This window comes from Natator depressus, chromosome 7, assembly GCF_965152275.1.
Source record: "Natator depressus isolate rNatDep1 chromosome 7, rNatDep2.hap1, whole genome shotgun sequence".
Lineage (NCBI taxonomy): Eukaryota > Metazoa > Chordata > Testudines > Cheloniidae > Natator > Natator depressus.
Window position 1 is genome coordinate 50,932,573 of NC_134240.1, and position 12,121 is coordinate 50,944,693.

Here is a 12,121-nt window from a genome sequence, read left to right on the forward strand (position 1 = left end):
AGGTCTGCCACATCTTTGCCATTGGATGTTGTAGTTTTAGACAGAACAAAGGAAGCACAGCTTCTTCGGAAGTGTGAAAGGAGGAATTTACCTTAGCAAGAAAGGATGCTGGTGTCCTGAGCCCCACTTTGACCTCATGGAACACCCAGTAAGGCTCATCTATGGATAAGGCTGCCAGCTCCAACACTTGTCTGGCGGACATGACAGCTACTAAGAACCAGTCTTAATGGATAAATGAAAGGCCGACACTGGAGTCAGAAGCTCAAAGGGATGGCTGGCAGGGCGCTCAAAACTAGCAGTAGGTCCCATGCTGGGAAGACTGGCCTGACTGCTGGTCTGGCTAATTGGACTGCTAGAAGGAATCTGGCTACCTGTGGATGCTCTGCAAGGGGGCCAAGGATCCTACAAATAGCACAATACTAAGAGCAGACGCCTGACATGAAAAGATATTTAGCTGAAGGTCTATGTCTTCCTGGAGAAAGCCCAGAATAGCTGGTATTCCAGGATTTCTGTGATTTGCATTGTGTTCTTGGTACCAGTTGTAGAATCTGGACCACAGAGAACAGGATATTTTTAGTATTGATACTCTCCTAGATGAAAGCAATGACTTAATGAATCCGGAAGATGGATCAAGGCCTTCTAGTGCTTCCCTGTCAATAGCCAGGCTGTTAGTTGAAGCTGTTTTGGGTCTGGCTGAAGAACAGGACCTTTTGAAAGGATGTCCAGTCTCCACGGAACCTGGAGTCGGAGTCCCAGTTTCAGCTCTATCAGGTCTGAGAACCAAGGTCTCCTTGGCCAATGAGGAGTTATAAGCATTACCATTGCCTGCTCTCATTTTATTTTCTGAACCACCTTCCTCAGTAGCAGAAAAGGTGAAAACGTGTCAAGTAGGCCCTATGGCCAACTGTGCAATCAGGCATCTGTGCCCACGGCTCTGGGGTCTGCCTCACTTGTGAGGTATTTTGGCTTCTTTGCATTTGATGATTCACGAATGGGTTGGTTAAAGGGAGGCAGAATATATGAATGGTGAGTCCTGATTCAGAATCATTTGGAGTTGTTGACCCTGCGCCTGGTAAGACCATCTGCCCTTTTGTGGTTCAGATCCACTTTGATGTGGATCACCCTGAGGAAAAGGCAGAACCGTTCCATCCACCTCACTATTTCAATTGCTCACACAAGTAGTGCTGGATCCCTTGTTCCCCATTGGTTGTTTAAATATGCAAACATAGTCATAGTGTCTGATTGAACCAGGACGTGGTTCCCCCTTAGAGTGAGCTGGAACCTTTGCAGAGCTAGCTGAACAGCTCTCAGCTCTAGGAGGTATATGCTGTTAGCCTTTGTCTCCTAGCTCCAGAGGCCCTGGGCTGTTTGGGTCTCGAAGTGAGCTCCCCAGCCCTCCAGGCTGGCCTTGGTTGCAAGGACTAAAAGATCTGGAAGGCAGATGGGCATGCCTTTGCAGGCATTATCATGGGCTGACCACCATTATAAGGAGTTAAATACCTGTGTTGGAACCCATACTTGATCTTTCATGTGTTCCGGGAAATGTTCCCACACCTTTAGTATGAAGGCTTGAAGAGGTCTGATGCGTGATTGTACCCATGGTGTGATCCCTATGCACAGTACCAGGAGTCCTAGCACAGCACAGTGCTATGGTAGGCTTACTACAGGTCTGGAGCAAGATGATAAATTTCTGGATTTTCTGAAACCTTTCTAATGATAGGTTTCAAAGTAGCAGCCGTGTTAGTCTGTATCCACAAAAAGAAAAGGAATACTTGTGGCACCTTAGAGACTCACAAATTTATCTGAGCATAAGCTTTCATGAGTTACAGCTCACTTCATCGGATGCATGCAGTGGAAAATAAAGTGGAGAGATTTTATATACACAGCGAACATGAAACAATGGATGTTACCATACACACTGTAATGAGAGTGATCAGGTAAGATGAGCTATTTCCCCATGTTTATTTCCCCCCTCTACTGTTCCTCACATGTTCTTGTCAACTGCTGGAAATGGCCCACCTTGATTATCATTACAAAAGGTTTTTTTTCCTCTCCTGCTGGTAATAGCTCACCTTACCTGATCACTCTTGTTACAGTGTGTATGGTAACATCCATTGTTTCATGTTTTCTGTGTATATAAAATCTCCCCACTGTATTTTCCACTGCATGCATCCGATGAAGTGAGCTGTAGCTCACGAAAGCTTATGCTCAAATAAGTTTGTTAGTCTCTAAGGTGCCACAAGTACTCCTTTTCTGTCTAATGATGTTTGCTATCAGGGTGTCTATTTCTGTTCCCAGGTGGTTAGTCTGTTGGATGGAATCAGAGAACTTTTCTTGGCACTGATGATGAAGCAGTGCGCCTGGAGGAGATTCAACATCCAAGATGTGGTCCTCTGAACTGGTGACTGCAATGGAGTTCTGATTGGGATGTTGTCGAGAATAGGGTACAAGTGAGTTCTCTGCAACCTGAGTCTGGCTATTACCAACTTCTTTGTAAAACCCTGGGGACCAAAGACAGGCCAGCCAGGAGCATTCAATACTCAATGTTTCCTGCTGTAGGTGAACCTCAGAAGTCTGCAGTGGCACGATCAGATGGGGATATGGAGATATACGTCTGCAAGAGGTACTAAAGTCAAGAAGTCCCTCTGGACAGGGAGGACACCGTACAGGCCAGGGTCTCCGTCAGAAACATTGTTTTCTTCATCCACTTGTTCAGCCTTTTGAGGTTGAGAATGGCTCTGATACCTACCATGAGCTTCTGCACAATGAAGATGATGGAGTACAACCCAGCAAACCTTTTTCTGAGGGAACACTCTCTATCACGCCGATATCCAAAAGATGAGATATTTCATTCTGGATCAAATTGTGTTTTACAGGGTTGTTGAAACTAGGTGACTGGATGAAGAATGGATGGGGTGGAGCCCACTGTTTGAGGGACTATCCCTAGCTCACTATCGCCCTGGTCAACTTCTCTGTGGTTAAAGAAAACCATTCCTCTAGAAAATAGGAAATTCTGCCCCTCGCTTCTCTCCTGGGCAGAGGCCTACATAATCTGTGTCATAAATTGGATTTTAGGGGAGCTGAGGTCCCTCTGGACTTTCCTTCTGGACTTTGATCCCACTGTTTTCCCTTGGAAAACCGGCTGTCCCTTCATAGGTACCTCTGTGAGGACAAGTAGCAAAAGGAGCATCTCTGTCTGAAGACCAGACTACATTCTATAGAGAGCATTTAGTGGGGAAGGGAAAGACCTTTTGGATTTTGTTGCATTGTCTGCCACCACTTATTCTGGCTTTTCTCCAAAGAGGGAGCCTCAAAACTTGGCCGACCACAGGACCTGCTTAGAGCGAGTACCCACCTTCCAGGGTCAGAGCCATAGGTGGTGCCTGGCAGCTTAGCTGGAAGCCATGGCTCGTGCTGACAATCTCATTGCATCCATTGCAGTGTCAGCTACCATCACTGTTGCTAGAAAGACATTCATTAAAATGGAGCCGAAGTCTCTCCTTAAGGGCTTTGTGATCTCCCAGCCAGGAGAGATACTCTTGCAAAGCAAGCAGCTGCTCCCAGGGATGCTCGGAAGGTGGCAGAGGAGGCTTCAAAGTCTTGTTTGAGAATGGCCTCCATCTTCCTGTATGTGGGGTCCGTAGGGTAGAACGCCTCTTCTGAGGGGCTAATGGTATCCCTGGGGAGGGACGCTACAGCAGGGTCAGCCTTTGAAGTCCTTTGGGTCTGGAATGTTATGGAGCCTGAGGTCGCTCTTGTTAATGTGCTGGCCCTTGCCTGGCTTACCCCACTCACCCCCTGGAAGGAAGAATGAAGGGGTATCACCACCACTGGGGAGGGTTTTGAGGGAAGAAATTGACTTCGAGGCTCACTCTCAGGAGCTTGCTGAGGTTGGGTTTGAATCATGCAGATAACCTTGCTGCACATGGCTTGACATTTCTCCAGGAGAAAAAGCCTTTGCTGAATTTTCCCCGCAGCCTGTTTGGAGTCAGCGCCAGACAGCTTGCCTTCCGCAGGGGGAGGAGTCGGAGGACTCGGACCGCCTGGATTTTATGTGCCTTTTTTTCCCCTTTCAGATTTTTTATCTTTTTTGCGAACTTTGGGAGCATAGAAACTCTGCTGCAGCTTTGGGGAGGCCGCCTACGGCTTGTCTTCCTTAAGGCCTGGAGCCCTCTTGAGAGGTCTGGCTCTGAACCTGGGACGGGGAGGGGGAACTAGTCAGGGCCCACCTGGACAGCTCGGGAGGGAGGGAGCTGATTAGAAGCCCTGCTTCTTTCCCCATGGTGCTCAGGACCCACTTTACAACTTGCAAGGAGGCAGAGGACACTCATGGCCCTGCAATCCTCCCCTCTTCTGCAAGAGGCCCCTGGGACTCTGCAAGAGGCCTCAGGGAACAGATGGCCAGGATCCCCTGGGGGACTAACATGAAGGGGAAGGGAGTCCAGGAGAGCTGGCTGTATTTCAAGGAATCCCTGTTGAGGTTACAGGGACAAACCATCCCGATGAGTCGAAAGAATAGTAAACATGGCAGGCGACCAGCTTGGCTTAATGGTGAAATCCTAGCGGATCTTAAACATAAAAAAGAAGCTTACAGGAAGTGGAAGGTTGGACATATGACCAGGGAAGAGTATAAAAATATTGCTCGGGCATGTAGGAAAGATATCAGGAGGGCCAAATCGCACCTGGAGCTGCAGCTAGCAAGAGATGTCAAGAGTAACAAGAAGGGTTTCTTCAGGTATGTTGGCAACAAGAAGAAAGCCAAGGAAAGTGTGGGCCCCTTACTGAATGAGGGAGGCAACCTAGTGACAGAGGATGTGGAAAAAGCTAATGTACTCAATGCTTTTTTTGCCTCTGTTTTCACTAACAAGGTCAGCTCCCAGACTGCTGCGCTGGGCATCACAAAATGGGGAAGAGATGGCCAGCCCTCTGTGGAGATAGAGGTGGTTAGGGACTATTTAGAAAAGCTGGACGTGCACAAGTCCATGGGGCCGGACGAGTTGCATCCGAGAGTGCTGAAGGAATTGGCGGCTGTGATTGCAGAGCCCTTGGCCATTATCTTTGAAAACTCGTGGCGAACGGGGGAAGTCCCGGATGACTGGAAAAAGGCTAATGTAGTGCCAATCTTTAAAAAAGGGAAGAAGGAGGATCCTGGGAACTACAGGCCAGTCAGCCTCACCTCAGTCCCTGGAAAAATCATGGAGCAGGTCCTCAAAGAATCAATCCTGAAGCACTTACAAGAGAGGAAAGTGATCAGGAACAGTCAGCATGGATTCACCAAGGGAAGGTCATGCCTGACTAATCTAATCGCCTTTTATGATGAGATTACTGGTTCTGTGGATGAAGGGAAAGCAGTGGATGTATTGTTTCTTGACTTTAGCAAAGCTTTTGACACGGTCTCCCACAGTATCCTTGTCAGCAAGTTAAGGAAGTATGGGCTGGATGAATGCACTATAAGGTGGGTAGAAAGCTGGCTAGATTGTCGGGCTCAACGGGTAGTGATCAATGGCTCCATGTCTAGTTGGCAGCCGGTGTCAAGTGGAGTGCCCCAGGGGTCAGTGCTGGGGCCGGTTTTGTTCAATATCTTCATAAATGATCTGGAGGATGGTGTGGATTGCACTCTCAGCAAATTTGCGGATGATACTAAACTGGGAGGAGTGGTAGATACGCTGGAGGGGAGGGATAGGATACAGAAGGACCTAGACAAATTGGAGGATTGGGCCAAAAGAAATCTGATGAGGTTCAATAAGGATAAGTGCAGGGTCCTACACTTAGGATGGAAGAATCCAATGCACCGCTACAGACTAGGGACCGAATGGCTAGGCAGCAGTTCTGCGGAAAAGGACCTAGGGGTGACAGTGGATGAGAAGCTGGATATGAGTCAGCAGTGTGCCCTTGTTGCCAAGAAGGCCAATGGCATTTTGGGATGTATAAGTAGGGGCATAGCGAGCAGATCGAGGGACGTGATCGTTCCCCTCTATTCGACACTGGTGAGGCCTCATCTGGAGTACTGTGTCCAGTTTTGGGCCCCACACTACAAGAAGGATGTGGATAAATTGGAGAGAGTCCAGCGAAGGGCAACAAAAATGATTAGGGGTCTAGAGCACATGACTTATGAGGAGAGGCTGAGGGAGCTGGGATTGTTTAGTCTGCAGAAGAGAAGAATGAGGGGGGATTTGATAGCTGCTTTCAACTACCTGAAAGGGGGTTCCAAAGAGGATGGCTCTAGACTGTTAATGGTAGCAGATGACAGAACGAGGAGTAATGGTCTCAAGTTGCAATGGGGGAGGTTTAGATTGGATATTAGGAAAAACTTTTTCACTAAGAGGGTGGTGAAACACTGGAATGCGTTACCTAGGGAGGTGGTAGAATCTCCTTCCTTAGAGGTTTTTAAGGTCAGGCTTGACAAAGCCCTGGCTGGGATGATTTAACTGGGAATTGGTCCTGCTTCGAGCAGGGGGTTGGACTAGATGACCTTCTGGGGTCCCTTCCAACCCTGATATTCTATGATTCTATGACTTATCCCCTTAGTTAAGCAGTCAGGGTTCTCCTTTCTTCTGGAGACTCTCCCTGTTCTGCACTGTGGTTCCTGGTCCATTTTCCCCTGTTGGACTCACAGCTGCTTTGGTAGGTAGGGACCCCACTTGCCTGCTCAACTCGTAGCCCCAGGACCTATCAGAATTAGGGATGGAAGGCTAGGTGCACGCTAGGCACAACTCATCATCTGCCAAGCCTGGGAAGGCTGCCTCACAAATCGAGCACTGCTTGGATTTGACTCAGTGCTCTCTTGGCTGCACGTGTAAGGGGCAGAAGAGTCAGCAGGGAAACACTGCAGCCAAGGCTCAGGGAGGGTTAAAACCCTGAGGGGTTAACCACCCACTTAGGAGGAGGAGGAGGAGGAATGCCCAGGAGGGAGAACCCTGCTCCCCACTGCCCAAAGAACAAGACAGAAAAGTTAAAATAGAAGGAGTAAGGGCAGGAGCAAAAGGAACAGCCACAGAGGCAGAGAATGCGGCAGCAAGTGGGAACATGGGGGAGCGTGACAAGAGCGTGTGGCGCCAAAATGCTGATTCACCTCTGTGCGCTGCAGAGAGATGAGAGTGGCCGAGATGTCCAGAGCTGGGGGAGATGCTGGGCTGCAGAACAATGCTGCACAGAGCCCAGTCACTGTGCTAGAATTGCAGTGCCACGGGGAGGGGAGCAGAGCCTGAGCACTCAGTGTTCAGCTACACAGAGGGGCTTGGGCAGGGCATGCCCGCAGGTACTGGGATCCAGGTGGTGAGTGACTGAGCCGAGCACAGCATGCTCTGAGAAGCTAATTAGCAGCTCCTACCTGTGCATAAGGAGAGGTGCTCAGAGCCATGCATGAGCACATACCACCTGGCCACTGCATTTCCAGCACATCTTCCCTTTGCAGTACTAGGAGACAATACCTGGTACTGCTAGGCAGAGCTCAGAGAACACCCCCTCACTAAGCGGGCACACACCAGCTGCAGCCTACAGAGCCTTACTAGATGCCAGAGTTGCACTAATGTGCAAGTGGCCGGCTACCCAAGGCCATCTCCACATGCTGGCCACTGACCCACTGGCTGAGTGCCCACCCTGCTGTGGCACTAGGAGACAACTGTGGATTCACAACTGTAATGAGAGCAGTGCTCAGCCAGCTGTGGCAGAGAGCAGCAACACCGGCATCCTGAAGACCAACAGATCCAACCCCAGGCCAGACAGCTAGTCTCCGCTCTTGCAGCAGGGCCAGACCCTTTCTCCTGGGGCAGGGTCTCTTGTCTCAGCAGAGGTGGAACACTCCAGCCTACTGCCCGCTCCCAAGGTGTGTGCCTGCCCAGAGGGACCAGCAGTCCGGGCAGGGCAGGTGCTCGGAACAGCTCTGTGCTGGCAGAGTGGGGACTCCAGCCACTTCAAGGCACACCCCGCCCCTCCCCCTTGCAGCACAGTGTTGTGGTACAGCCTTACTGCCGGGAGCAAAGGGGGCAGCCCAGCCCTGCCCTTCCCCAATGGGCACTGCAGCACCTGGGCTCTGAGCCATCCTCAGCTAGGTCACATGGAGCTCCAGCCAGAGGGCGCTGTGACTGCCCAGTGCCTCTTATGACTAAGGGGGATTTTCTGTCATATTTTTATGAAGCCTATGTGTGCCTCAGTTTCCCTCTTATTTTGCAAGTCTGCCCAGTGTGGGTGTGGGATAGGGGAGGGGACTGTTTGCTCTCGGGACAGGCTGAAGGAATAGTATGAATGGCACTTAGCTGTCTGAGCTGGGATGTGTCACTTGGAAAAAACTGGCCCAAGGCTGACCCTGTATCAAGGGCAAATATGAGAAGACAAACGGCAAAGCCAGTCCCCAGGACATGGACACCTATTGACCAGCAGCCCGGAAGGAGCTGGATTCCCCGCCCTCAGGCCCCAGCCCGAGCACAAAGGCTGGGAAGTGTGAGGTGCGGGGATAGGAGCTGGCTGCTGGAAGGAGTCGGGGTGCTTGCATGGGAACTGATCAAGGAGTCGGACGGAGACACAGCCTGAACCATGGGGTTCACGACAGCATGGTGGGCCCTGGCTACCCAGACGGAACTTGGGCTGGACATTACCAGTCAGTTCCCTGGGCTCCCCTCAGACTCCCCGATTCTGTAGCCAGGTGACTAGTAAATGGTCCCCTGGCTAGGAACAGACTCCTGGTGTCGTTGCAGATACTCTAGAGCACTGCACCCTGGAGGGGACAGTACAAGCCTCTGGCAGGGGTCTGGTTGGGCTGGACTCGCTGCAGGGAGCCACCCAGAGAACCAGCGGTCATTGGTGCTGATGGCCCAGGGATGGAGGTCATGGGCCTGTCCCACTGGAATTATGTGGGGCCTTGGGGCCTGGCACACTAGAGGGAGCACTCCCAGGAGACTGGTGACAAGCTGTGGGGCACAGACCAGGCCCTGTGACTGCATGACACCTCCACCCTGCCAGGGACCCACGGGCACTGTTGAGACGTGTTTTTAGTGCCCTGGGAGCTGCCCCTTCTCTGCCATCCCTTCATTTTGCTTCATTCCCTTGGCACTGAGAGAAGGCTGGAGGGGCTGTGGGCACGGCCGGGGGGTGGGCCTAGATCCTGGGGTAGGACAGGGCAGCTGGCAAAGACTCTCTCTCTCCTCTCTTGCCGGAAGGTACCTGGGAAAAGCAGACTTTGAGGGAAAGCTCTGTGCCAGGGCCTGGGTGCACCCACATCGCTCCCTGGCACCGAGCTCTGCCTTGGCTCACTGTCCTGCCCTGAGGTGTGTGCAGGGTGCAACCAGCTCCGGCCCCCTGCAGTACCCAAGGGGAGTCACTCAGCCCGTGGAGGAGCAGTGTCCTTCATGGCCCATCCCCTGCTGGCTACAGGCTGCCGCGGGAATCTCTCCCTGCCAAGTTGAGTCTCTTACACAAATGGAGTGAAGACCAAGCTGTAAAAACCAACCCCGTGTTGTTCCCCAGGGTGGGGGAGGGGGAAGGGAGGCCCACCCCCCCCACCGTACCCCAGAGCATGACCCCAGGGGTCAGCCTGCCTCTGAGGAGGACAGAGCTCCAGTTCCCAAAGCTGGCCCAGCCAGATGCCCCAAGGGGACACCCCCATGGCCCTCGCCTGGTGCAGTGCAGATACTTACAGGTGTGCAAGGAGAAATGTCTCTTGTCTGCAGAGGGAGGCATGGCTGCCAGAGCTGATGGCTCTGCATGGCCCAGCAGGTACTGGATGGAGCGGAGCTGGAAGCAGGGGTCCGCCAGGAGCACAGCTGTCGCCCGCTTGGCCCTGCAAACACACACACAAGGTCAGGCCTCTATTCCCCATGGAGAGCAAGGGCAGGGCACTGGGAATTGAATTGCAGCAGCCAGCTGCTTCCTAGACTCCAGGGAAGAGCTGTGCTAACCTGGAGCCCTGCACTGCAGGTCATTAGCCAGGGCTGACCCTCCCACCAGTACCATACCAGGCACTGGGACCAGACTTCTGCGGGGTGAGGACTCCGTGACAGCACAGGTTTGCCCTGGCATTGAGGCCAGCGCTTCCAAAACCCCAAAGCAACCGACAGCCTGGCTTGTCCTGCCAGGCGCTTGCCCCCCTTGGTCAGGGCGCTGCCAGCAGCAGAGCTCTCAGTTCCAGGAGCCAACAGCTGGGGCAGCTCCTCATGCAACCCATAGGCCAGGGAGCCAGGCAGGAGGGGGCAGCCTGTGAAGGACTGGCCACATCACCCCAGCACACTAGATAAAAACACTCCCTGCTCAGACAGAAATGGCTGCGGGCTCTTTGGAAGGATCCGATCAAGCGCTGGCTGGAGGAAAGAGAGTAACTGCAGACAAGGAATCAGATCCCTTGGTACCCACTGGGGGCAGCCCTGCCCCTTTGCACAGGTGGCAGAGCCCCAGGTCTGTTGCTGGCTCTAGACCCTGCTGCACACTGACTTTAGCAGAGGCCAGGGCAGTGCAAGGTGCTAAACTACCAGGGCCCAGTGAACAGCCTGGGGAGCAGCAGGTGTTCAGCAGCTAGAAGGGGCAGTTACTTACCTATAACTGGAGGTTCTTCGAGATGGGTGGTTCCTGTCTGTATTCCACTGAGGGCAACATGCATGCGCTGGACACCCGTAGCCGGAGCTTTCCAAAGTAATAGCATCCGTCGGACTGCACATGCCCCTTGCGTCATCCCATGGGTTTGCCTGAAGGGTGGGGCGAACCGACCGCATCTCCAGTTCCTTCTCCACTGCAGATCCACAGATCCACAGCAGAGGGGAAGGAGGGTGGGTTTGGAGTACAAGTAGGGACCACACATCTTGAAGAACCTCCAGTTACAGGTAAGTAACCTCCCCTTCTTCAGGCGTTGGTCCCCATTGTATTCCACGGAGGGGGAGTAACAAGCAGTACGTAGGTAGGAGGAGGGTGTGAGGTAGAAGACGAAACTGTGGAACAGAGGGCTGCCATGCTGAACAAGGCGTCCGTCACAGATCATAATGAGAAGAAAACGTGGGAACCGAACTCCATGCGGCTGCCTTACATGTATCTGTGAGGGGAATGTCATGGAGTGTGGCAGCAGCTCTCGTGGAATGGGCCCCTATCCCACCCGCTGTGGACCGTCCCGAAAATTGATAGAGCGTAATGCACCACTTCAAGAGTCTCTGGGGGGGAGACAGCCTGCTCTTTAATTCTCTATGCTATGGCAACAAATAGTCTAAGAGACTTCTGGAACGGCTTTGTCCTTTGCAGGTAAATGGCCAGGGCCCTACGAACATCAAGAGAATGGAGTCGTTGTTCTGCACTGGAGGCATGCAGTCTGGGGAAGAAAACGGGCAGGTGTATGGGTTGGTTTAGGTGGAAACGGGAAACCACCTTTGGTAGGAACTTCAGATGCAAGCGCAGGGAGACCTTGTCCTTATGGAATGTGGCCACCATAGCCCCCAGTTCACCACCCTCCTTGCTAAAGCAATGGAGACAAGGAAAGCGACCTTCATGGAGAGGTGAGACAGAGAGCAGGAGGCCAGAGGTTTGAAAGGAGTGTTCATTAACAGGTTGAGGTCCCACTAGGGAGCAATAGGCTGACTGGGCAGGTATTTACATAAAAGGCCCTTCCAGATGGGGCAGTCAAGGGATAGGTAAATATCAAATGCCCCTCCACTGGCGGGTGGAAGGCGCTAATGGCTGCTGCACGCACCCTGCTGGAATTGAGAGCAAGCCCCAATGTCTTTAAATAGATGAAATAGTCTACGAGCATCGGGATGCCCACAGCTTCGGGGGCAAGGCCTTTTTCTTGTACCCTGGAAGTGAAATGTGCCCATTTAGCCTGATAGCAGTATCTCATAGAGTCCTTCTGGCTTCTGGGAAGAAAGTTTTATACTGGCAACGAGCATTCTCATATTAACGGAGGTGTCCATCCAAAAATCAAGCTGTCAGGTAGAAGTCCGCGGATTGACGTGCCTGAGTCTGCTATTGTATTGTTAGCAGTTCCATAAACGCCTGGACCAGGAGTGGAGGACGTTTCGACATGCAGAGAAGGGGAAACCAAAATTGACAGGGCCAGAACGGAGCAATCAGAATGACCCGTCACGCTCTCCCGCTGGAGTTTGTGGAGGATGCAAAGTAAGAGTGGGAAGGGGGAAATGGCATAGTTCAG

The 12,121-nt window shown here is 52.2% G+C and overlaps 1 protein-coding gene across 4 annotated transcripts in view; it reads right to left on the reverse strand.

Annotated features, from left to right (window-relative positions):
* The window catches only part of RNF123 (ring finger protein 123), a 159,734-nt gene that overhangs the window by 8,790 nt on the left and 138,823 nt on the right, over window positions 1-12,121 (reverse strand). For all 4 annotated transcript variants that reach the window (XR_012640259.1, XM_074958387.1, XM_074958386.1 and 1 more), the window contains exon 36: window positions 9,633-9,775. Coding sequence is in view for 3 of the 4 variants with exons in the window: in XM_074958387.1 (XP_074814488.1) it covers window positions 9,633-9,775 (143 nt within the window). In the remaining variant the exon portion in view is untranslated. The remainder of the gene's footprint in view (window positions 1-9,632; window positions 9,776-12,121) is intronic.